The sequence below is a fragment of the Daphnia magna genome, linkage group LG5 (assembly GCF_020631705.1).
Source record: "Daphnia magna isolate NIES linkage group LG5, ASM2063170v1.1, whole genome shotgun sequence".
Lineage (NCBI taxonomy): Eukaryota > Metazoa > Arthropoda > Branchiopoda > Diplostraca > Daphniidae > Daphnia > Daphnia magna.
In genome coordinates, this window is record NC_059186.1 from 9,664,871 (window position 1) to 9,690,145 (window position 25,275).

Here is a 25,275-nt window from a genome sequence, read left to right on the forward strand (position 1 = left end):
CATAAAAATGTAAGCTAGACATCAAGTGGCGTCACAAGTCAACAAGATTGAGAAAAAAATGAGTTATCTGGCACTATGAAAAGATCAATACAAAAGGGAATGGCATAATCACTAGTTTCACACGACGAGTACTTGACCCAAGGTTATTGCAATTCGTTTTGTTTGCAACCTCGTGTTTCTTTTTAGACAAGCGAATGACAAATCACGCGACCCATAAAAACTAGAAAGAACGACATCTCATTTGATTGCAACGACAAGAGCTTTAGATGTGGGCTTACCTTTTATTTTCTTTGGGTACGGCGTACGACGCACAATCTCGATGAAAATGTCAAATATGCCGTGGCTGGTTTGTAGAGAAGCATTTGCTCATAACGCAGACACGCAGACCACGCCGCCATAATTATCGATTTGTCCAACCAACAACTTTGACATCAACCACTTGACGGTTCATATCGCCTGGTAAGTGGACCAGCCGAAGTTTTCGAGTGGATTCAGTCTTAGACATAGTTGAGGCATCGGCTTGACTTTAATGCATTACCATTGGTTTCAAATTGGTCTTGGAAAAGTTTCAATGCAAATGTCTTTTTCTGCAAGTCACACAAGTATGAGGTATGCAAAACCCAGCAAGAATTAAAAGTTCTTTCATACTTTGTTTTGCATTTAACTATCATTTCGACAAGAAGGTCAACCAGTTAATACCACACGCTGACAAAATGGGAAGGTTGCACGAGGTGTCACAGTTGTCGAGTTCGAAGACGAATTAACGAAAGAAATGGGGGACGAAAAAAAATCCAAGGCCACGTGGTTGCTGAACGCCATCTTCCAGTCATGATTTCAACTCGCTTTAGATTTTCTCAAAAAAGGAAATTGCGTATATCCCCTACACGGTCTCAAGCTCTCAAGGTCACAATAAATGAATACCTGATTGCATAAGCCCAATATGCTTTTTTTTTTATAAAAGTAAAACTACAGTACACACGCAACCTGAAATTGCGAATGATGTAAATATACATGTTTTTGAAAAAAAAAAAAAAATTAACATGCGATTCTTAGCTGAGTATTATGAATCGATCATTGTTTATTTAGTGAATGGCCAATTAACTGTTTGAATTTCTAAATAGCAGTCAAAATTTCGTTTCCTTGGTTTCAAACACTCAAGCACTTTACTGCCAGAGTATAGTAGCATATTATAAATATTTTCTGAATGCTGAAAAAGAATAACAATGTACATAGCAGACATTATTGTTAGGTAAGGATTGTAACATGGAATATTGTGATGTCATGGTATAGGAGTTTGTTAAACTCCTATACCATGGTGATGTTTTGCTCTTCAAATTGCCTTACTGGCTGATGTAGAGTCTGACCACTTAACTGCTACAAAGAAACCAAGTGCAAAATTGAAAGTAGTTAGATAGCCATTCACATGATTCACCTGAGGCTTTAAAGGTGAAGGGAATTTTCGTGATGCAACGATATGCATAAAACATACATAAACCGGTGCCTAGCGGTGCCTAGGTGTGCTTAGCTGTACCATTTTGGTACTCCCGCCATAGCTCTTTAAACGAAGCTGTTGGCTGTTGCCGTCCAGCGATATACCAGTCAGTGACCAGTAACCGGTCAACCAAGTTGTTTTTATTCTGTTTTGTATATTTTTTTTTACGCTTTCCATCGTGTGTTTTCCTATTTGTATCAATATGGAAGGTTCAAACACGAGTACCATCAACTATAATGCAGAACAATTTTTCGGTTGGGCAGATTACCTGGTGTTTGTCGGAATGTTGGTTATTTCAGCCATCATCGGGATCTATTATGCATGGTAAACCATTCGTTTTCTATTATGCACAACAATAGAATTCAGGTCAACATGGACCTGTTGACCTAATTTGATTGTCTCATGTTATTTTCCCCCTTCAATGTGTTTTAGTTTTGGAGCCAAACAGAACACAACCAGTGAATTTCTTATGGCCGGAAGGAATATGGGAACCTTTCCTGTAGCCATGTCTCTTATTGCAAGGTAATGCTAATGCTTCTAGCGTGAAAAGTTTACAGTCTATTTGACCTTGACGCGTCCGCAAGTTTCATGTCGGCCATTACGTTACTGGGAACTCCGGCAGAAGTTTACCAATACGGCACCATGTACTGGCTAATAGTGTTGGCTTTTTTCCTTGTTATGCCGGCCACCAATTACTTGTACATGCCAATCTTCTATGAACTACATGTCACATCCGCCTACGAGGTAATAACCCGATTACCGAAAAGACAGCTGCCTCGATGCAGGAATTGAACTTTAATCCTTTAATATTGGCTGTCAATCACAGTACCTCGAATTGCGTTTCAGCAAACTCGTCCGCTGCTTAGGTTCAGCCACATTTACCGTTCAAATGGTAATCACCTTTCCGACGATAAATTTTCAAGACATTTTTACTACAGAAATGGGTTTTTCTGTTCTGTTTTAGACCCTCTACATGGCCGTGGTTGTCTACGCACCTGCCTTGGCTCTCAGCCAAGGTAATACAACTGAAAAAGTTTGGCGCTAAATATTTTAATGCCAATGATCAAACCATTTTCAGTTACCGGGATTCACGTCTACGTTTCGGTCACGGCAATTTTCGTAGTTTGTGTTTTCTACACTGTCGTCGTGCGTCATCAACTCTTTCATACTATTTATGTTAAACAAAACGTGGAATTAATAACATATAATTGCAAACATTCAGGGTGGGATGAAAGCTGTCATGTGGACCGACACAGTTCAAGTTATTATCATGTTCATTTCAATGGCCGTGGTAGGTTTGTTAAAATGATTGGACTTAAAAAATAATTCATCCTCAAAAGATTGCATCTTTACGCATGACGTCAACTGAGGACAGGTGGTATTTAAAGGGGACATTGACAAAGGTGGTAGCGCAGCTGTATGGGCTATAAACCAGGAAACGGATCGCGTTGAATTTGGAGAGTATGTCTTTTTACTCATTTTTAAAATGTAAATTAAAAGAAACTAGATTAAAAAGTGGTTTGCTTTTGCTTGAATTATTAGTTTCGATACCAGTCCAGCCAAACGACATTCTGTCTGGTCCTTAATTATTGGTGGCTACTTTACGGTATGTTTTATAAGCTTAATTTACCGCAGTTTAGTATCTAACTTTATGCTGCTTCTATAGTGAGTTGACCGTTTTTCTCCCGTTTTTTTAGTGGGTGACAATTTACGGGGTGAACCAATCGCAAGTCCAGCGGTATTTGACAGCCACTACTATGAAACAAGCTAGAAAGTAATAACAACGTAAAAGTATTTCGTGTTCTAACTTTCCAATGACAAAGTTTTTTACTTTTACTTTTCGTACGTAGCGCTGTTTGGATTAATTTGGTTGGCTTGGTGGCCCTAATTTCACTATGCTGTTACGGCGGAATGGTCATCTTTGCTAGATACTCCGAGTGCGATCTCCTCACTGCTGGGGTACCGTACCTATCTTATTTAATTAATGACATCATCATTCAATGGCATTTAATTTAAAAATTTTTGTTTAGTTTATCGCTAAACCGGATCAACTTTTCCCACGGTTTGTAATGGACACTCTTGGAAACGTACCAGGCGTTCCGGGTTTATTTGTCGCCGGAATCTTCAGCGGGGCGTTGAGGTATAATGTGTGGCCAATTAATTATTTCTGAATTTTCTCGTTAACCAATTAACATTACGTACGTATAGCACCGTGTCAAGCGGTTTGAACTCGTTGGCTGCTATTTGTTTGGAAGATTTCGTTCGACCTTTTTGTGGCAGAGAGATGGACGACGCCCGGGCAACGAGCATTTCCAAATTTATTGCACTCGGTTTCGGTGCCTTGTGCTTCGGCTTGGTGTTTGTAGCCGCCCAACTAGGCAACGTCCTTGAGGTATGATTGGTCAAGAAAAATAATAGATCCACCGGGAAAACACGAGCCCTTTTCTTTGATCTACAGGCCGCCTTGAGCATCTTTGGAATTCTTGGAGGACCTCTTCTCGGTGTTTTTACTCTGGGAATGTTTTTCCCATGGGCCAATTCCATCGTTAGTTTGAATATTCAAGCGAAAATTGACACCTAACTTTCAGTTTCCCTTTCCGACCATAGGGAGCAGCTGCTGGCCTTTTAAGTAGCCTATTGCTCATGCTATGGATTGGTGTAGGAACCCAGGTAGCCAAAGCTCAAGGTTTCATCAAAGTACCACGCAAACCCGTCAGTTTCGAAGGTTGCCCTTTCAACAGTACAATGGCCAACTTTACCAGTTCAACCACAACGGAATTTCCTACTATTGGCTTCGATACAACTACCTCGATGCCTTTGTAACGTTATTTCAATTTTTACAACATTTTCAGCTCAAAAAATTAATTCATTAATGAACAGGGGAAATGAAATGGATAAGCCGCTGGATTTGTACAACCTCTCATACATGTGGTATTCCGCTTGCGGATGTATGACAGTCATTGTCGTTGGCTTAATAGTGAGCGCCTTCACGGGACCGCAAAATCCAAGAAAACTAAACCCTGGGCTCGTCTGTAACACGGGCAACACCATTTATTGGTTTCTCCCAAAAAAAGCCAAAGAGGTAATTAAGGGCTCGCTTTTTCAATCAAACTACGTTATTGATTTAATGATTTTGTTTTGTTTACCTTTTTCAGTTTCTGAGGTTTCACGTTGGTGACGAATATGTAGGTTACAGGTCATAAGGAATTTCAAGCCGAACGTGGAATTAATTTCCATTTTATTTTTACAGGTGCCTGAAATAAAGCCAAAATCTGACATAAAATTAGGTGAAATCAATGTCGCCTTCTCTTCCAGTAACCCAGATGATCTTCAAACGATAAGCAACGTTAGAATGCAAACTTAGTCTGTAACGGGATAAGTAGCAGAATTTTGTATGTTTCGTTTTCTTTTTTGACTATAATGTTACACCATTCAGACAGTATTTTTTTTAAATATTACAACCATATTACTGGTGAAACATTCCAGAAATCCGGAGCACATCCAATCCCATTTTTAGCGACTTTTCAAATTTTGTATAATAGAAGGAAAAATGGGCCAAAATTTAAAAAATCACAAAACGCATTGACGAGTCAATATCTCGATTGTGCTTTGAAGGTCAAGTTGGTTCGTCTTCCACGATGGACACGTTGACGCTATAATATTCAAACGAGCAGATAGCCGAATGAGGGCTGAATACGTTCCAGCGGACTGAGTAAAAAGCCATTCCTTTGCCTGTTCATCGAATAACGTATCGGCTTTAATACGATCAAGCAAGGAATTCGCTTCTTCTATAACTTGTTGCACGTCAATATCCAATTGCCACGCCTCGCTGTGACCTTTCGCGAACAAAGTTTCAAAGACTTTGACGAGGAATGAAACGGATTCAGTTTCTTCGTGGAAAAAATTTCGGGGTTCACGATCGTACAGAGGTTGAATGCTTTCGCCTTTAACTGGATCGGAGTTCTTGAGCAAATTAAATATAACGGGGACGACATGTTGTTTTGGGAACCAATGATGAATGTGAAAGGCAAATTCTTCTAGGCACTGGGTAGGACTCATTTGAACCAAGCTTATGATTCCTTCTGAATGACCATTGACAGAGGCGATTAATTCTGTCAAAAAGAAGGCAGTGTCTGTTCGTATATCTTTCTCTTCGTCTTGAATAAGATTCAGAATCAAAAGGAAGAAATTCTGACTGGTTTCTGCACGTTTGTTTGCCATCTCTACTAGCAGCTTCCCCGTCGTTTTAAGACTGACGGCAGCTGCTGAACGGAACGATGTTGACTCTTCAGGCTGTGAAGCCTCCAATAAACAGCGACTTAGTCGAAAAGCCACTTCTTCTAAATCGTTAATGGGTAGACCTTTTTCAATTATTTCCTTGATGATGGAAGATGTTGTCTGGATCGCCAAGAGTGCCACAGGAGAACCCAATTGCCTTGCTTGAATACATTTATCCAGGAAAAAATCTAAGTGATTTTGTAGTGAAGTATCGCTTTCCAGCAGTGCTCCGGCTCCTCGAGCTTGGACGAAATCAAGGCAAACAGGTAAGAGACTAGGGTACAATCTCCAATTAGTGATATAGTACGTAACAAAGCCAGTTACGGTGTTTGCCAACACGCTGGAACTTGACAGACGAGCCAAACGCGTTTTCATGCCTTTTAGGGCCGTTTCCAATACATCCACTCCTGAAGAAAAAAATAGTAAAGACAAGTTAAATAAAAGAAAAATGCAAATTTTAAGTTAGCTATTCATACCACTATAGGGCGGAAGAAAGTGTTCGATGGCTGGCAGCATGCAATTAAGCGAGATTTGATTAACGATCAGCTCAGTTTTCAGTTTTAGCCAATCACAAAAACCAGGTTGATTTTGGTATAATTTGCGCACCGATTTGTCTCGGTACATCGTAAAAAAATCCAGATCGCCAGCCATGTTTGGCAACATTTGGAAAAGCTTCAAGATGGCTGACTTAATGTAATAACTGGGATGATTGTTCTCAACAGGAATAAGTGCCGAAACGGCCTCGCGAATCATTTCCCAATCTTCTACACTTAGCGCAACGTCCCGACAGCGATTTAAAAATTCGTATATGGAAAATAGGCAGCCGTGAAGGCTATTGGTGATCGAAGAACCAGGGACGCACATATGGAGCGGTGTTTCCGAATGTGTTCGAGTAACTAAAGTAACTGCATCCTCGCAAAGCTGCATCGTTATCCATTTGGTCTTGAAGAGCGAAACGAATGCCAATAAGCTCTGCGCTGCCAATTGACGAACTTGAATCACTGGATGGCCAAGTAAAACAATCAAAAGAGTGGTGAAACGTGAATTTCGCGATTCGTTCCCATAGTCAGGGAAAAGGCGGCTCAAAATGCTGAGACTGGGAATAAGACCCCCGCTAACAAGCTGTCGACCTTCTGGTTGTTCGGCTAATTTCTGAAGAAAGAAGGGCTCTAATCCTGGAAGTTTGTGGAACAGCTCTGCAGTCGTTTTGCCAGTAGCACCTATCAAACGTGGTATAACGGCTCCGTGCAGCTGGAGGGCAGCATTGCGGACGGACCAGTGCGGATGAGAGAAAGAGTCGACGCTCAACTTAACGATAGGTTCCATCAGCTCTGGTTGCACACCAACGCTCAACGAAGCATCGTGAACTAACGACTTGAGTAAATGCATAGCCACTGATTGTGGCAAGTCGCAGATATCGTCTTGCTTTTCATTCACATCAAATGGGCGCTGGGCAACAGTAATCAACCTTTTGGTGGTCATCACGAGTAAAGAGTCCTAGAATTAGACTTAATTTTATTATTTGCTTTCTATTTAAACTTGTGCTTGATATCGTACCGTCGAGGATTTTTCCGATTGGCTGCTTACAACTTTACTGACCAAAAATGCCAGTCCAGCTGAACGGCGAGTGATGGACGCACCCAATTTTGAATTTTCGAGTCGATCAAGAAAGTTCGTCAATATATTGCCGGGAATAGCTTTGATCGTTTCCTCTCGGCTAGCAAACAATCTTCGGCAGAGTAAGCCCATAGCATCACCGGCTGCCTCGATGGCACCTTTATGTCGGCAACGTAGAAGAATTTGGTATACTATTTGGGCACATTCTTCAACCTGACGCACTCGGTCTTCTTTGGTCAGTCCTTCATCGTTTAGCAACAAGATGGCAACTTGAACGGCCAAATTACCCGATTCCTGAGCACAGAAATAAAGTTTAGTGGCGAAACTATTCAGGATATGATTTGTAGTACCTTCAAATTAAGCCAGGCGCAGGCCAAGACAAGCTGTTGCTGAACGCTGATGGAAATGGTATCGTTCGTTTCGACTGCATTACTCCGGCGAACAATGTCGTCAATTGCCTGACTCATTTCCTCAAAAGAGGGCGCCATATCTTGATAAAAAATTTACAAAAAAACAGTTCATTAGCAAAAGATTATCTTGATATATTGAGAATTATGGTTACCCGGACTTCCAGTAGATTTGCTAGCTAACGTGTCCAACATGTAGCTACTAATCGTTTTACTCAAATCAATCAGAGCCGCATACGATGTCATAGAACGTGAAGGATGTGGAAGTTGGAGAAATTTGACCAAAGCACCAATGAAACCGTGGACAGGCCGTTCTGAAGCTCCCGACATCCAGTCTAATTTAAGCTGATGAAATCGCTTCTGGATCTCCTCCATTAGAAATTCTAGAGTCAATTCTGGAACAGTGGATGTGCTGGTCAATGACCAATGACTGACCATTTGAATTACTGAAGCACCACATTCACTACGTTGAAACTTTGCACTGTCACACATTTCCAATCCTTGGTGATAAAGTAATCGTACATAATCGAGTGGTGGGGAAGGAAAAAAGTCTCGCAGCATATCGATTGCTTTTTGTCGAACGTCAATAACCTCATCCATCAAACAGATTGTGTAACGATCCAACGATTCTTTGCCAGTAAAGTTCCAGCGATCGCCGGCTAGTTGGATTAACTGACGGCGTCTTGTCAGTGATGCACCTTTTGCCAAACTATCTGCTTGAACGTCATTGTCGCCAAATAGCTGATGGATGTAGCGAAGGGCAGCCAATAAAGTGATTTTCTTTTGGTAGCTGGATAAGGGTGTTAAACATTTGAGTAGATGGTCGTACAGATTTCTTAAGTTGTCAATATCTTCGTCTATAGAGCAATTAGTTTTCATTCTGTTAAGGCAAGATTCCAGTACCCGGATCAGAAATAGCCGAGTTGTGGAAAGCAATTTCAGTCTAAATTGGGGATTGTCTGATCGAAGATTTTTTAGCAGAAAGTTGTTCACTAGATTCCAATCTTTAATCCGAAGGATTTCTGTCTTCTTATTTGTATGGAGAAGCATCCCGAATGCCGCTGCTCTTACTTCTTCCTCGCCGTGAATCAAAGCTTGTTGGGTTAGCAGTCTATCGCTTTCGTCGAGATGATCCATCAGCTTTAATAGTGATATGTATGCTAACCAATTAAAATTTTCAGCTTTTAAAAGGCGTTGCTTTAGTTCAATAAGAACCACAGGTGAAGCATGGGTCAAACAGGGAAGCCAGTAATGGGCAGCATTGAATTGTGTGCTTCGGTTCGTGTGGTTCAACGCATCAAGCAATACACTTTGGCAGTAGTCTTCCCATTCATCCGGAAGCAAATTCTTAGTAAAAGCCTTAAAAAGAGCTGTTCCAGCAGCCAAAAGACAATTTGAATCGAGGCTCGTCGTGATTGCGTAAACAGTGTCTGGGTACTCGCACAAAATTTCCTTGAAATGTGTGAAAGGCAATACAGTAGCAAGGATGAGGTATTTTGTTCTTGATCTCCATGTCAAGTTAGTCAACGCCATCTTAGCCACGATATCGGCATATTGTGAAGTTGGTTGGGCGGTACGCCATATACCGCAGATTGTCGCTAGGCACTGTTCTGGTAAATTTTGCACTTGTGTTGTCTCCCAATGTAAATTAATAAGCTTCATCATTTCACTTTGAGGGAGGAGAAAATCTGTTCGAATGGGATTCGAAAGAGGAATAAAACATACAATGCTTTGGACATATTGCAACCACGAAAGCAGAAGTTTCATCTTATGGAAATAAACTGAGTTGAAATTTTGCAACAAACAAAAAATCTCTTCACCAATGGTGACTACCATCCCATCATATCTGTCACAAGGTAGACAATCAATAATTCCAAATAAGAAGCAGATCTTGGGAATAGTCTCAATGATCTGTGAAGACTGAATTGTCAAATGCTCGACTGTCACAGGATTGTTTTGGATGAATACTTTTGTCAGGCAGTTTATCTTCCCAGCCACTATGGCAAGGTCTATAGTTAGCTTTGTATTCCTAATCAGAGCTTCAGTTATAGGCAAGAGATCAGGGGGCTCCGTCAGCTTGTAGTTTCGCCTTCTGGATATTTGTATTGTTGTAAGAAGGGCCTAAGTAACCAAACAATTAATTATACAAGACCAAATTAAAAAACAACAATTACAGGAACACTCACCCTAATAGTACCATAGAAAACCTCTGATTGCACATCATGTGAAAGAGCTTTTGCCACAGCCGTGTAGTGATTGAAATTCTCTTGGTAATCCAGGTTTGGATCCATTTCTTGTAGTTTAAATTATTTCTGAGATAGCCAAAATGCTGTGAAGTAAAAACTTTTCTTTAACTACTCGCGATTGGCCATATATGCACCTCGCGCATTCGACAATTGTCACTTGCGGCGGCTTAGAAATCACATGTACAAAAATCAAAACAATGAAAAAAAAATTTTTTGTCTGTCTAACAGTGTTGCCGGTAAAAGAATGACTTTGCATATTCCGTGTGTAAAAATGATGTGTCACGAATTCACGAACTCACGAAAAAGCAAAAGCTTACTAGACGTAAGTACGTAGCAATAAATCTAAAGAAAGGCAGTTCATTTTATATGCCATATGAAAAAGAAAAGAAGCTGTGACAACGCATAGATATGAAATCAAACAAGTGACAACTATTGATAACAGCCCGTTTTAGGATTTCAAAGTACAGAACGTCCTATTTTGTGTTACAAATACGTATCATATCTCTCCTTGCATTTCACATGATGTTGCTCTATGAATAAAACTAGTAATATGTACTTTAGTACACAACTTCAGTAGTTAAATTTAGCAACACCATTAGCTAGAAAATCAAGCATCTTAGAGCTAAATTAACACAGAGATGTAAACGTTATCATTTTACCAGACACCTTGCAAATATTTGGTACGTTGACCCACCCATTTTTTTTTTTTTTTTTTAAGTTTGTACACGTGAAGGTGCAGTTGCATGCGTTAGGCATTTGAATTTATAGATACCTTCAGGCTCTTTAAACTAATCACCATGGCCTTTCCTTATATAAACAGCCAGCAAAGATCCAACAACCAGTGTGGTCTAAAACACCAGCATGAAGCAACTTAGTATTTTTTACACATTGTATTTGACACTCGCTCTTTGCTATTCTGTCAACAGAATTGTGGCACTACCGCAGTTGCATAGGTATTTCAACAGTTTAAAAAACAATAAAAATTTTTCTTTTCTGTTGTTATTTAACATTGTAATTGCTTTTATTGTTAAATTTGTGTCTTTGCTTTCTGTTTTGTTCGGAGTTGCTTTGTGTTTCTCAGATATACCTAAATATAAGTTCCCTTTTTTTTTTTACGAAAAAACAATCAAGATTTGTTGACGATGAAGAAGAAAATGCGCGAGCCTTTATAGAAGAAGAAGAACGTCGTTTGGCTGAAAAATGTTACGATTACACAGTGGCAAGCTGGAATTACAACACAAACATAAACGACATCAACCAAGAATTACGGCTAAATGCAAGCTTGGAATATTCAAAATTTGCAAAACTTTCGTGGCAGAATCTGAATAGAAAATTCAAGTCGTGGCCTAGCTTTAAAGATCCTGACCTCAAAAGAAAATTCAAGAAATCGACGGTCCTCGGATCGTCCGTATTACCTGAAGACGTTTTAGCTCAGGTACATTTTTCTCCCTTTTTAGTGCTAGGCATGTAAATAGCTTACCAATTCACTAGGCTGTACGGAATCATTAGTTTGTCATTAATTTTGTTTTAATCAAAGTACAATCAACTCGAATCCGATATGTCAAAGACGCATAGCACGACTAAAGTATGTGCTTACCAAAATTCAACCAGTTGTAACCTCTCGTTGGATCCAGGTAAGCGATTGATAAGATAAAGTTTTGCGTTAAAATGAAGATAGAAATTCAATCTTACAGATGTGAAAAAAATCATGAAGGAAAGCCGGAATGAACAAGAACTTCGTCACATATGGACCGAATGGCATAATAAGTGCGGCAATCTGATCAGGAAGCCTTACGAACAGTTTGTAAAATTGAGCAATCAAGCTGCCGTATTGAATAGTTGAGTTGCAGATCGCTTTTGAAAAAGAAGAAGAAGAGTACTTAAAATTTAATTTGATTGAAAACCAGACTTTAGTGACACGGGGGATTATTGGCTAAGCGAATACGAATCGGCCACAATTAAGGAAGACTTTGAAAAGATTTACGAAACACTCGCCCCACTCTACAAGCAAATCCATGCGTACGCAAGAGCCAAACTGCGTGATGTGTACGCGGATCAGATCTCTTCAGACGGTCTGATTCCTGCCCATCTATTCGGTAATGGTTCACAAAACGAGCTGTGTAACGAGAATAAAAGATTTTATTGCTCCAGGCAGTATTTTTGCATCTTCCATGGACGGAATTTACTCACTATTGATTCCTTTTCCTGACAGAGCTTCGATTGACGTTACTAAAGAATTAAATGTCCAGGTTTGATAACATTGCTTGGCAATTAAAGCTCTTAACTTAATTAGCAAAATATTACTCCCATACAGAGATACACACCATTAAAAATGTTTCAGAAAGCTGACGAGTTTTTTACCTCATTGGGTCTCATCCCCATGCCAGAAGAATTCTGGAAAGAATCGTTGATTCAAAAGCCAAAGGATCGAGAAGTGGTCTGCCATCCAACAGCTTGGGATTTTTGCAACGGCAAAGATTTCAGGTATCAACTTGTGTGCGTATGATTTGACTGTTATGTGGTTCCTAATCTATGCAACTGATTTATTAACAAGGATCAAACAATGTACTGAGGTCAACATGAAAGATTTCATCACTATTCACGTAACGATTTCGTTTTTATCTTATCTTAAATGACACAATGTGGACCTTACATATTGAAACTGTTTGCTATAGCACGAGATGGGGCATATTCAATATTTCCTACAGTACAAAGATAAACCATTCACATATCGCGATGGAGCCAATCCAGGTAAATTGCCTACGACCAAGATGCTATAAATTAAACAATAAATACATTTTTGATAACGAGGAAGGCTTTCACGAGGCTGTTGGTGACACACTAGCTCTCTCGGTGCAGACACCAAAACACCTGAAAGAAATCGGTTTACTAGACGAGGCTACTCCAATCGATGACTACGAAACATCCATCAATTTCCTGATGGCCATCGCTTTGAAAAAGGTCGCATCACTGCCTTTTGCCTACATAATCGATAAATATCGCTGGGCCATTTTTGATGGATCAGTAGACATTTCTCGATACAACTCGCATTGGTGGGAACTCAGGTACAATCTCGTGTTATAAAAAATACCTCAAGATCTAGCTAGGTTTAAAAATGAATGTTCTTTTAACAAAAGGAACAAATATCAAGGCGTCAAGCCTCCTATTCAGCGATCAGAAGAAAATTTTGACCCTGGTACCATTTATCATGTTGCATCTCACGTTGACTACAGCAGGTGAACGCCCTGTGTTATCACGGATGAAGATCATTTATTTTCTGTCACGGTTTAAATCGTTTTACCTTGCAGGTATTTTGCGGCCACCATCATTCAGTTTCAGTTCCATCGTTCGCTGTGCAAAGAAGCTGGCCAATACGACCCACAGGATCCGTTAAAGCCTCTGCATAATTGCAGTATTTACCGAAGCAAAGCAGCTGGAACAAAATTAACGTAAGCACAAATCACTTTTGGTGGTGAACTACGTTTAAAGTCAGGAGATTAAGAGATTGTTGGCATGGCAACAAATGATTCATTAGGGCTGGACTTGCAATGGGAGCATCCCAACCTTGGCCAGAGGTCATGAAGTCAATGACCGGTCAAGAAATAATGGATGCCTCCGCCATCCGCGAATACTTCAAGCCACTAGAAGACTGGCTGACCATAAAAAATGCAGCACTTGGCGAAATACCTGGATGGCCTTAAGTTATATTATTTCTAAACTGGTTAACAAGACAACCGCATCATGCTAAGCTTTCTTGTTATTGGGTTTTTCCGAGCCATTCCGGTCCCTCACATTCGTTTAAGCAACAATAAAAATATATTAACTGATCGAACTATAGTCCTCTACGAATATCACGTTATAACCAGAGAAACTTTACACCTGTCCCGAAAGCTAGTGTATCCGTACAAAAAAATTATCCGTTAACAAAGGGATTACTCGTTAAATGCAAATCTGTTGGTTATTTGGCTATCGAGTTATCAAAATGAAACAAGAAATGACGACTGCGTACATGGAACACGCCCAAGAAACTGCTGCCCTCTTTTGGAACCCTTGAAATCACCTCTACGACTATGGCAAGCTTACAGGATAGGTTTCACAATTACCAATTCAAAACACGGCAGTCAGCTTAGCATGCATACCGCTGGATCACAAGAATAAAAGTCAAGCCTAATCAAAAGCCGAGTTTGTACTAACGTCGACGAATAGTCTCTTATAAGACTACAAGGTGTCACACCTGTTCTGTTGACAGTAGCTTCAGACATGGAGTGGAGAGTGGCAGCTATAATTTCGCTCTGGCTCATTGCTGGCGCTTATTCGTTTCCTTCGGTCAGGTAAAAACGACACAATTACGAATTTTTTACACGAATTGTAATTTAATGCTTTCGACACCGATAGTGACTCCTTCGAAAATGACTTGGAGTCGCAGGCGCGTCTATTTTTAGCAGAATATGATCGACAGTCATCGGAAAAATGTTTTAACGCAGCTAACGCAAACTGGAACTACGCGACGGACATTAGAGACGAAACTGAAAAAATTAAGCTGCAAAAGAGTTTGGAGAATTCGAAATTCCAAAAGGAAGCTTGGAAGAATATAACAATTCAGTTCAAAACAAGGGAAAATTTTCAAGATCCTGTGCTGGTGCGAACCTTTAAAAAGATAGCCATCATTGGAACGTCTGCTTCTGCCCTACCTGAAGAGAGGCTTAAAGAGGTAAATAGCTGTACAAAAATGTGTTTCACCATGCTATTATTAAAAACATTTTCTTGCAGTTCAAGCAACTCCAAAACACAATGTCGAAAATTTATAGCACCGCAAAGACATGCGCTTACGAGGATGTGACCGAGTGCAATCTTTCTTTGGATCCAAGTAAGTCACAAACAATTAAATAGCATTTTAAGTCAAAGAATTTGACCCTTTTAAATTAAATAGACTTGACTAAGATAATGAAGGAGAGTCGTGACGAACAGCAACTGCGACATGCCTGGAAAGAGTGGCACGATAAAGTGGGTGTCCCCATTCGACAATATTACAAGCCATACGTTGATTTTAGTAACGAAATTGCAAAAACTAACAGTTGAGTGAATATTCAAGTTTGAAAAAAAAAAATAAGTGCATTCTCAAAGTAAAATTTCAAATGACAACCAAACAGATTTCAGTGACGCCGGAGCATTTTGGTTGCGTGAATATGAATCGGAAACGTTCAAGGAAGAGATCGAACAGCTCTGGCAAACTTTGAAGCCATTTTATCAGCAAATGCACGCATATGTGAGAGCAAAGTTACGGGACACTTATGGTGACCAGTTTACGGAAGACGGGCTTATTCCTGCTCATTTGCTAGGTACTTGCTTATTCGCGTTTAAGCTTTGAATCAATTACAAAAATAAAAAAAATTTAGGCAACATGTGGGCTCAATCGTGGGAAAATATTTACTCTCTCGTTGTGCCCTTCCCCGAAAAAACATCGATTGACGTCACTGAACAAATGAAGCAGCAGGTATATTGCAACATGTGACGTAGTTGCAGATTTCCATTAACAACCGCCTGTTCTGAACGACAAATAGGGTTACACACCGCTAAAAATGTTCCAAGTATCCGATGAATTTTTCACTTCCTTGGGTCTAATCCCAATGCCACCTGAATTCTGGAAGGAATCCCTTTTGGAAAAGCCCAATGATCGCGAAGTAGTGTGTCATGCTTCCGCTTGGGATTTTTGCAATAGAAAAGATTTCAGGTGAGTTTTGAAAAATGAATTTCTTGAACTCGAGTCTAACACATTTTTGATTACGAATAAACGTACACGTACGATATTCATAGGATCAAGCAATGCACCGTCGTCACAACAGAGGACCTCATCACTGTTCACGTAAAATAATTTTTTAAAAATTAAAAATTCTTCTTTCTTTTAGTCAAACGATTCGCTTGTTATATAGCACGAAATGGGCCACGTCCAATATTATTTGCAATACAAAGATCAACCTCTTATTTTTCGCCGCGGAGCAAACCCAGGTAGGTTTCGCGATTTTCAAAACTCTTATACTTTGAACTATAGGTCGCTAATTTAATCTCGGTTAATTAATTTTAGGATTTCACGAAGCGGTAGGGGACACATTAGCCCTGTCCGTTATAACGCCCAAACATCTGAAGGAGATCGGTTTGCTGGACGATTCGACTCCGATAGACGATTACGAGACATCCATTAATTTCTTACTATCCATGGCATTGGAAAAGATAGCTTTTTTGCCTTTTGGTTATTTAATTGACAAGTACCGATGGGACATATTCGACGGGACTGTTGAACCCTCTAATTACAATGCGCACTGGTGGAAACTGCGGTAAGTCGAATACAGCGCACCAAATGCGGGAAAACATGAATGGTAATTTTTCGTTCTACTTTTAGACGGGAATACCAAGGAATTAAACCCCCCGTTGAAAGATCTGAGGAAAATTTTGACGCTGGAGCCAAATATCACGTTCCCGCTGACGTCGAATATCTGAGGTCGATCTGTAATTTCCTTGTCTCTCTGTTTTCGAATTTTTCCTAATCTGAATTGGTAAATTTTAGATACTTTGTCAGTAAAGTCATCCAGTTCCAGTTCCATCGTTCCTTATGTCTAGAAGCTGGACAATACGATCCAGAGGACCCTCGAAAGCCGCTCCATAACTGCGATATTTACCGAAGCAAAGCGGCCGGATCGAAATTAGCGTAAGCATAGCAAGAAGAAAAATAGCATACAGCAAAAGAGGAGACTGAATCAAGTGATTAATAAAATTTTTTGGTAGTGCTGGCCTGGCAATGGGTTCATCACGACCGTGGCCTGAAGCCATGAAGGTGATGACCGGACAAGACAAAATGGATGCATCAGCTATTCGCGAATATTTCAAGCCATTAGAAGATTGGCTCATCTTGCAAAATGCCAAACTGGCTCAACCACCTGGGTGGCAGTAAAAACTACTGAATTCAATCATTTTTCTGCTCGGATTTGAGATTTGAAGTGGGCAAAACGTAATTCAGTATCAACATGTTTCTTGGTGAATAAATAAACCAAATAAATCGTTCAAAAAACGATGTGTCATTGGACTGGAAAACCGTAAGAGTTAAGCAACAAAGTAGCTGCAATTGGGCAGATCATTGACCCTTTGATGAAAAGCAAAAGACGAAACAAAGGAAAATAAAAAACGGACTCGAGTTTTACATAAAAAGCGAATAAAACTCGTCTGTAATTCAAGTGCCAAGCACGATTTTAAGAATTTCATCGTGCCAAATTTGATTTCCATCAGACCAAAACACTCCGAATCATACAGCATCAGTCTTGATCATCTTTTAAAGAAGGAAATGGATGAAATCTAACTGGTTTTTACCGTTAAATATTTTTACTAATTTAAAAATAAAAAAGGCAACCAGCAAGAAATTTATGCGGGGCTATAGAAAGAACAGAAAAACAAAAGGTACAAATAAAAATTTAAAAAGGTCAACGTGCTTGTCCCACGTTGTACCGTTTCATCCCAAAGGTAATAAGTTGATGTTAGAACCTTGCGAGTTGCAGTTTCTCGACTGCAGAACAATCGATAACATGACAATTTGGACACTCGCCATTGTAGCCTTTCTTTTAATTTGCATCATTGATGCTTGGAACCTACCATCATTAAGGTATTGTGCTCTCAATTACATACCCAAACGATTACCCTCAATTTTTGTCGCTTTTTACAGGAAATCGACAAATGACTTAGAATCCGAAGCTCATTCTTATTTGGTGGAATTGGATCAGTTATCGTCGCAAAAATGTTACGAATCGTCTGTTGCTGAATGGGCCTACGCTACTGACATTAACGATGAAAATGAAAAGGTTAAATTAGAACTCAGTTTGGACTCGGCAAAATTTTCAAAGGAAATTTCGCAAAATGTCACTGCTACATTTCCGCTATGGCGGGAATTCAAAGATCCAGACCTCGTTAGAAAATTAAAGAAAATCACAATTCTTGGAGCAGCAAGGCTTCCTGACGATCAATTCAAAAAGGTAAATAAATAAAAAAAAACAATTGACTTGCATTTGCATAAACCTACAACACTTTAATCAATTTTAAAGTACGCGCAATTGGAAACTGATATGACGAAGCATTACAGTACGACAACAATTTGCTCCTTCAAATATAAAGAAACGTGCAATCTTTCCCTCGAACCAGGTACAATTTTAATAGAACTTGCCCTCGAGATATATAAAACTCAAGCACTTTCTAACAATAGAATTGACAAAAATCATGAGAGAGAGTCGTAATGAGGAAGAATTGCGCCACGTTTGGACAGAATGGCACGACAAAAGTGGTGGCCCAATTAAGCAAACATACAAAAAGTTTGTCGAAATAAGCAACCAAGCTGCGAAATTAAACGGTTGAGTACAAAGTCGATAGTTTCCTTTGCTGTTTGACATAAAGAAAACCAACAGACTCCCTCATTTATTCATAGATTTCAACGACACCGGAGCTCTATGGTTGAACAGTTACGAATCAGAAACTTTCAAAGACGATGTTGAGGAGCTTTGGCAAACTCTCAAGCCCCTCTATCAACAAATTCACGCTTACGTCAGAGCTAAATTACGCAACGTGTACGGGGATCAGTTTTCTGATGACGGACTTATACCCGCTCATCTGCTTGGTATAGTTGTTAATGCTGAAGAACTTTGTCTTGCATCATTCCTCAAATTTGAATTTAAATAGGAAACATGTGGGCTCAATCTTGGGAAAACATTGATTCTCTTACGAGTCCCTATCCTAACAAGGCGTCTATCGACGTCACCGAACAAATGATTCAACAGGTTGTGCTGGATAGAAAATTTATTTGGAATTTTAATCGATTGATGAATTTTGGATCACTAGGGATACACACCGCTCAAAATGTTTCAAGTATCTGACGAGTTTTTCACATCGTTGGGATTGATCCCAATGCCCGACGAATTCTGGAAAGAATCTTTGATTGAGAAACCTGATAATCGCCAAGTGGTTTGTCACGCCTCGGCATGGGATTTTTGCAACGGAAAAGACTTTCGGTAAATTATTATTTTTTTAATAAAATTTTGCAACCAAATAATACGTACGGTTTTTCTAATGATTAGAATCAAGCAATGTACAAGAGTCACGGCAACCGATCTCGTCATTGTTCACGTAATTATTTTAACAAAACTCAATAGAATACCGTCTTAATTGAAACGTTAAATTTTAAACCAAACAGCACGAAATGGGACATATCCAATATGATCTACTCTACAAAGATCAGCCATACTTTTATCGCGAAGGAGCAAATCCAGGTAGGAAGCAAATGCATATTTTGGTTTCCGAGAAAAAGACTGAAGGGTCTACGAAATTGCTATAGGATTTCACGAAGCAGTAGGAGACACTTTAGCCCTTTCCGTCATTACCCCCAAACATTTGAAAGAAATTGGGCTGCTTGACGAATCAATTCCCATTGACGATTACGAGACTTCCATCAACTTCCTCTTTTCAATGGCTCTCAATAAAATTGCCTTTTTACCGTTTAGCTATTTAATTGACAAATATCGGTGGGATATTTACGATGGAACAGTTGATGAGTCTCAGTACAACACGCATTGGTGGAGACTACGGTAGGATTGCAAATTAACAAACGTACATAAAAAAAACAAACATATCATTTCACTTCATTTTCTTTAAAGGAAAGAATACCAGGGAATCAAACCGCCTAATGCGCGATCAGAGGCAAATTTTGACGCCGGTGCAAAGTATCATGTCCCTGCCAATGTCGAATATCTAAGGTGTGATTTTGAGCTTCAAAAGAAATTTTTTAAAAAATCTAATTTTCGCTTTTTGGTTTCGACAGATACTTTGTGAGCACAATCATCCAGTTTCAATTTCATCGTTCTTTGTGCATTGAAGCTGGACAATATGATCCACTAGATCCTAAAAAGCCGTTACACAACTGTGATATCTACAGAAGCAAAGCCGCTGGTTCTAAACTGGCGTAAGTTTGAATTTAAAGCCCTTTTATTTTACAAAAGGTAGTTTTCAAAATTTTTGTTACGAAAATAGCGCTGGGCTTTCTATGGGTTCGTCCAAACCTTGGCCGGAGGTCATGAGAGTAATAACAGGACAAGAGAAAATGGATGCATACGCCATCCGCGAATATTTCAAACCACTAGAAAAATGGCTTACAGCAGCAAACGAAGAAATGGGCGAAATACCTGGCTGGAAATAAAATTTTACATCTGACAGGGCAAGTGGCCTAGATATTTATCTCAAAAGATGGCATTCAATAAACACAGAATCGCACTAGAAGCTACAAACGCAAGCAAATACACCTCCTTGAGTTTAAACCCAAAAAATGTACTTATTTCGTATGTCTGAATCATCTTCTTTTAATAACTAGAATTCTGCATTACAGAAACGGGAAAATGCTAAAAAATGAATTAGCAAAATAAGATTTATGATGCTTTTTTACGGTGGACAAAGCTACTATACAAAAGTTGAAATAAAGGGATTTAACTGCAGCTGCTTGGAACGATTAAACAGACTTTTTTTTTCTGAAGTAACGTTATAGAAGTTTGAAAAAGACTTGCCATCCAAATATGGTTGCAAAACACTGGCAAGACTAGTACCATAAAACCGAATTTGTCGGACATACCGATCAATTACGCTGGACAAAAAAACACGTTAAATCACTGTGAGTTGCTAAAAGGCATTAAAAAACAGTTTTATAACACAAAAGGGAATGTACTGGCAAGTGAAATAAACAGGTAGGTATCAAGTTTAGCAGCAAAAAATCATTCTATGAATGTCCCCCATCTAGTTCGGTTTTTATCTTAAAAAAGGTTGTGATTGTTCAAAGATGGAATTGCATTCCTAATAAGACAAGCTCGATTTATCACGCATAAAAGATTGTCACACTCACGTATCGTAAACATGCTTGAATGCGCATAAAAAGTATCAAAACAACAACAACATAAGCGTTGAAAGTATCGCGAGATAAAGTGCCTTGTAATCTCTCTTTTCTGGTAGGAAAGTTTTCCGTCTTTTCTGGTTTTCAGTTTGAAACTTTACGAAACAAATTTTTTTCAATTTGCCTAGCCACAATTTTTTCGAAATTGTGAGATGGGTTTGCTTACGTCTTGACACATAAAACAATGATTATTGCAACATTTAATCTGAAGACTAGTCTTATATTGAAAAGGGTTTTGGCATTGCGCAAAAAAGAAGCATCAGAGCGAGCAGCAGCTAAAACAAAATGTCTTTATGGCTTTATTGCCGCAGATCAAAGAGCGACGGACTTCAATACTATCATAAACCCAAAACTTACCTTCACCCTAAGTTCACCGAGTTTAGATCAAGCAAGCCCTGGAGTTATGAATCTGAAAAGTTAAGCCTTTCTTTCAACTGTTATTTGCTGCTCGTTAAAAAGCTTGTAGAGAGCAAAGACGGATGCCCCCCAAAAAGTTACGCAGTCATCTCCGCGCATGGTGAAATAGTTTCAAAAATCTGCTAACTGGATTGAAAATAAATTCAAAAATGGGCAATACTAAAAAAGAAATGTTTTTCTTTGTTATTTTAGCCAGCCGACAAGAAGAATAACTTCGTATGAGCCAATTAAAGCAAAGTTAACCATCACACTGAATACAGACAACAGACGCGCGATGCAAAAGGAATTGTTTTTAAAAACAGGTTTCCTTTCCTCGGTGAAGACAAATCGACTAATTTCATCGCACTCCAGTTTTAATGGATAGAAAATCATTGCAGGTTTGAGATCTGATTGAAAACAAATGGTAGTGAATTCTTTTTAAATCCAACACGGGTTTTTATCTGGCCAATTTGGGCAATGCATAATGGCGCAGGTGCTATGCGAACCAGTTGGTGAGATCTGAGCTAGCCAAACAACGTCAGCAAACACGAATGAAATCAGAAATCAGTTGAAGCTAGAGAAATTAATAAAGAATACATAGAAAAGTTACTACCAATTTTCTAGGAGCCTTCGAGACAATAAAAAGAAAGTGGGGCCAATCCCATTTGCAAATCCCATTGGAAACGCCTTAACCCAGACGGTATCAAAATGAACCTAACGTCTAACGTCAACCTGTTGTCAAGATGAATTTAATTCTTGAATTTGTGACACAAAAAAAGACAAAAAGAGAATCGGTACAGATTTCTGAATATATGAATATTCAAAACCGCAGATTGATTTGTCGATTTCAAGAAAAGTAACCATGACATAAATGACTATATCAGACAGATACTTGCGTCATCCAAGCAAAGCTTTTTTCTATGGCCTTAGAACAGGGCCAAAAAAATATCACACGATTCCATTAAAAGCGAAGAAAATCTCAAGTACGTAGCAGTAAAGTCAGAATGCGTTTAAGAAAGCACGCCCTCCCCCCGGCTAAAGATGATGCAACACCGTTGCAGAGACGGTAACGAAAACAAGAAATGGGGTTTGACATCGCCCTGAATGTGCTAATTCCTTCATTTCTTTGATTCTAATGTACATGGCATTTTCAAAACAAGCATTGACAAGAAAAAGAAAAAACGCTAACCAAAAAGTACCAACTATAGGCAATTAGGTAACGATCAACAAAAACAAAGTAGGTCTACTAGTCAATGCAAAAACAATCGATTTGTGAGGATGGTTGGGCATGCTAATGAAAATCAATTAAATGGATGACTTACATGAATACTTGAAGAATCTCTAAGATGAATGGGTCTCGGCAACAGTTGTCTCACTTTGGTGGTAGGCTACCATTTACTTCTCCCGAATTCCCGATAACAACTGCACAAGTGACATAACGCACAAATTACGTAATGTGGTAATGACCATGTGGCACTCTAGTGGTCAAATAATGCATTACCAAAGTAGAAAACACCTGCAAATTAAAACAAAAATAAACAATAAAATCTAGCACAATTACTGCGTAAAAATACTGAACAATAAGCGATTCATTTCTATACAACCATAACAACAACGCATAGGTTGGTTTAGTAAGATACTTTGATTCTACACTCGGAATTCTGAGGTAATGCCAATTTGCCAGAGGGCCGGTGCCATGGAAGAATGGCTATAAGCGGATGAAATGTCCCCTCAATAAATCTTTCGAAATCATCACTCTTTACCTTTTTTCAAAAATGGATTCCCGAGCACCGGTTGGTTATGTTTGGCGATACATGTTACAACGAGTTTGGCAAGATACACTGAGCGGTATGCGTAAAGTTTGGCAAAAAGTCTGGCGTCAAGTTCCGCAAACTGCTGACTCCTCTCCCGCAGTACGTAATAGATGGGATACGCAATCAATAACCTACTCGGATTGCGAAGCATTTTTCGAAGCAGTAAGCAAAGGCTCGATAAAGAAATTAAACAAAATGTTCTTCAAGACGAACGGACCAGAAGTGACGGCTGAATTAGCAAAATCATACAACGAACATGGAGAAACACCTCTACTAATGGCCACTCGTCTAGGAAAAAAGAGCATGGTCCAATTTTTATTACAACAATTGCAAGTACCTGTTAGTCAGCATGGGCGATTTATGTGGAACGGTGTTGAATACCCGCAAGTTCCACCATTATTCGCAGCTATTCTTTGCGGGCAGACACATATAATCACCCATCTGATTGAGGCTGAGATACAATCTGGACAAACATCGAGTTCGATTAGTTCCATCGTCTATAGCACCAACGACCGACATCAAAAGATAAACATATTGGAACTATTGGGAGCTACTTACCTGTGCTTTTGCAACATACACGGAACACGAGAGCTCGGGCTGGTCTGCTGGGAAAAAGCCATTAATCTTCGTAATGCGACCACTGACGGATGGCAGGTCATACCCAAACCTGAGGTCCCGTTTTCGTCTGACAATGCTCGTAAAGCTATGGGCTTTACATTTGAATTTACCACACAAGAACAACTGGAGCAAATCAACGCATCAGACCTTCAGCTCTTTACTCAGAGCGTTTTGGTTAGCCAGCGAATTATGCACAGCATCAGTCCCGGAGCCAATCTGTTTAGTCTTTCACACCTCTGCCAATATGTTAGCATGTGTTATAACAAAGAATAGCAGTACGACCGTGTGATCTGCATTGGCTTGTTCTTTCTTGAGTATTTTCAACAACATCAATGGGAGGATTTCGAGGCTAGTGACATTGCCAGCTGCGTACTTGATTACATGAAGAATAGTTTCAAAAAATTGCGTGACAGACAACCGGACAATCGAGAAGAATTTACATTTGCCAATCTAATGATTGCTTTCGAGTTTGCTAGTGACTATGCTGTTACTGGTCTACAATATAGCAAACGTAGCGATCGTACATCGTACGATATAGCACGCAACATCTTGGAGATGGTCTTGTTAATTGTTGAGATGCTTCCACAGTTAGATGCTCACGAAAGTCACCAATTCAAACGTTGTCTCTACCGTTTCCTTCGTTACGACCGTAGATGGGGTTTGGATTACCAAAATTTCTTGCACATGATTTGCCGTTGTGAAGATCCATTGCAATATTTCAGCAGACCTCCTAATTGTGCCTATGAAAGCGATGAAGATGATAGCGAAGATGATGATGATAGCGACAACGATGATTATAGCGACGACGATGATGATAGCGACGACGATGATGATAGCGACTCTTGTTCATGTGTTAGTGATGATGACGAAACTGATGGATCTGTTAGCGGATGTTCTTCGTGTGGCTACCACGCTGATAATGGCGGTCCTAACGACAACGATGATGATTTTGACGTGGTTCGTTTTGAAGATGATGAACATTTTTTGGACGTGAACCTTTTTGAAGATGGAATAGAAGAGGAGCAAGTTTTGGAAACACCCTCTAAGGAGTTGCAGATTGCCGTAATTAGGTTGTTCTTGGAACTTGGAGCTGATCCTAATGCAAAGGATGCTGCCGGATTAACACCTCTACATTGGCTGAGCATGTATTCTAAGGATTTTGGCCAAGCTCAGGTGGTCATGGAACATGGAGGCCATATTGATCAAGCTGATTACAACAGGCAAACACCTCTGATGCACTTTAGGCAATGCATAGGCAAGGCATATGCAATAGGCAGATTGCCCGATCCTCGCCTTCAAGCTTTGCTTCACACCGTTTTGCCACTAAGTTGTTTGGCAGCACAAGTCCTGCGCCAAAATCAAATTCTATTTGACGTGAAGGAGATTCCAGCTACTTTGCATTCATTTGTTCGCCGTCATTAAACACTGGATAATTTGAAATTCC

The 25,275-nt window shown here is 39.6% G+C and overlaps 4 protein-coding genes across 6 annotated transcripts; 3 read left to right on the forward strand and 1 right to left on the reverse strand.

Annotated features, from left to right (window-relative positions):
• Positions 1–1,577: 1,577 nt before the first annotated feature.
• LOC116924056 (sodium-coupled monocarboxylate transporter 1) lies at positions 1,578–4,987 on the forward strand. The gene is made up of 18 exons (XM_032930635.2): positions 1,578–1,816; positions 1,925–2,014; positions 2,077–2,236; positions 2,319–2,384; positions 2,457–2,508; positions 2,571–2,638; positions 2,715–2,783; positions 2,868–2,953; positions 3,035–3,098; positions 3,190–3,266; positions 3,343–3,451; positions 3,523–3,632; positions 3,701–3,884; positions 3,951–4,037; positions 4,100–4,311; positions 4,373–4,574; positions 4,648–4,677; positions 4,743–4,987. Exons 1-18 carry the CDS (start codon positions 1,695–1,697, stop codon positions 4,854–4,856), a joined length of 1,902 nt encoding a protein of 633 aa, XP_032786526.2. The 5' UTR covers positions 1,578–1,694; the 3' UTR covers positions 4,857–4,987.
• On the reverse strand, positions 4,869–23,674 carry LOC116924046 (thyroid adenoma-associated protein homolog). Of its 3 annotated transcripts, none has more exons than XM_045173952.1 (9): positions 23,551–23,674; positions 22,901–22,915; positions 22,722–22,821; positions 9,981–10,106; positions 7,950–9,915; positions 7,738–7,877; positions 7,328–7,681; positions 6,247–7,267; positions 4,869–6,177 (listed from the first exon to the last, which is right to left on the reverse strand). In XM_045173952.1, exons 4-9 carry the CDS (start codon positions 10,083–10,085, stop codon positions 5,063–5,065), a joined length of 4,701 nt encoding a protein of 1,566 aa, XP_045029887.1. In that variant the 5' UTR covers positions 10,086–10,106; positions 22,722–22,821; positions 22,901–22,915; positions 23,551–23,674; the 3' UTR covers positions 4,869–5,062. The 3 variants fall into 3 exon arrangements, with proteins under 3 accessions (XP_045029887.1, XP_045029884.1, XP_045029885.1); XM_045173949.1 differs by having other exon boundaries at positions 9,981–10,123; XM_045173950.1 differs by lacking the exons at positions 22,722–22,821; positions 22,901–22,915; positions 23,551–23,674 and adding an exon at positions 12,402–12,539 and having other exon boundaries at positions 9,981–10,123.
• Positions 10,846–20,380, forward strand: LOC116923970 (angiotensin-converting enzyme). Its single transcript, XM_045174535.1, has 40 exons — positions 10,846–10,993; positions 11,172–11,475; positions 11,578–11,674; positions 11,735–11,878; positions 11,948–12,136; positions 12,192–12,289; positions 12,355–12,524; positions 12,595–12,643; positions 12,716–12,791; positions 12,856–13,105; positions 13,178–13,276; positions 13,349–13,489; positions 13,576–13,738; positions 14,247–14,371; positions 14,436–14,751; positions 14,811–14,907; positions 14,971–15,114; positions 15,191–15,379; positions 15,437–15,534; positions 15,602–15,771; positions 15,855–15,903; positions 15,971–16,046; positions 16,123–16,372; positions 16,438–16,536; positions 16,603–16,743; positions 16,821–16,984; positions 17,034–17,043; positions 17,368–17,688; positions 17,749–18,055; positions 18,125–18,221; positions 18,283–18,426; positions 18,502–18,690; positions 18,753–18,850; positions 18,912–19,081; positions 19,148–19,196; positions 19,264–19,339; positions 19,405–19,654; positions 19,724–19,822; positions 19,888–20,028; positions 20,097–20,380. The coding sequence occupies exons 1-40, from the start codon at positions 10,902–10,904 to the stop codon at positions 20,260–20,262; spliced, it is 5,907 nt and encodes a 1,968-aa protein (XP_045030470.1). The 5' UTR covers positions 10,846–10,901; the 3' UTR covers positions 20,263–20,380.
• On the forward strand, positions 23,175–25,253 carry LOC123472654. The gene is made up of 2 exons (XM_045174536.1): positions 23,175–24,085; positions 24,245–25,253. Exons 1-2 carry the CDS (start codon positions 23,175–23,177, stop codon positions 25,251–25,253), a joined length of 1,920 nt encoding a protein of 639 aa, XP_045030471.1.
• The last annotated feature ends 22 nt before the right edge of the window (positions 25,254–25,275 follow it).

Coding starts and splice junctions, on each gene's coding strand:
- LOC116924056 (XM_032930635.2), top strand. CDS start 1,695: ATGGAAGGTTCAAACACGAGTACCATCAACTATAATGCAGAACAATTT. Junction 2,237..2,318: donor ATGTCACATCCGCCTACGAG/GTAATAACCCGA, acceptor TGTCAATCACAG/TACCTCGAATTGCGTTTCAG. Junction 3,885..3,950: donor AACTAGGCAACGTCCTTGAG/GTATGATTGGTC, acceptor TTTGATCTACAG/GCCGCCTTGAGCATCTTTGG.
- LOC116924046 (XM_045173952.1), bottom strand. CDS start 10,085: ATGGATCCAAACCTGGATTACCAAGAGAATTTCAATCACTACACGGCT. Junction 7,682..7,737: donor GCGCCTGGCTTAATTTGAAG/GTACTACAAATC, acceptor TTCTGTGCTCAG/GAATCGGGTAATTTGGCCGT. Junction 7,268..7,327: donor AATCGGAAAAATCCTCGACG/GTACGATATCAA, acceptor GTCTAATTCTAG/GACTCTTTACTCGTGATGAC.
- LOC116923970 (XM_045174535.1), top strand. CDS start 10,902: ATGAAGCAACTTAGTATTTTTTACACATTGTATTTGACACTCGCTCTT. Junction 19,823..19,887: donor GCCAATGTCGAATATCTAAG/GTGTGATTTTGA, acceptor TGGTTTCGACAG/ATACTTTGTGAGCACAATCA. Junction 20,029..20,096: donor GCCGCTGGTTCTAAACTGGC/GTAAGTTTGAAT, acceptor TTACGAAAATAG/CGCTGGGCTTTCTATGGGTT.
- LOC123472654 (XM_045174536.1), top strand. CDS start 23,175: ATGGATTCCCGAGCACCGGTTGGTTATGTTTGGCGATACATGTTACAA. Junction 24,086..24,244: donor CTCTGCCAATATGTTAGCAT/GTGTTATAACAA, acceptor ATTGCGTGACAG/ACAACCGGACAATCGAGAAG.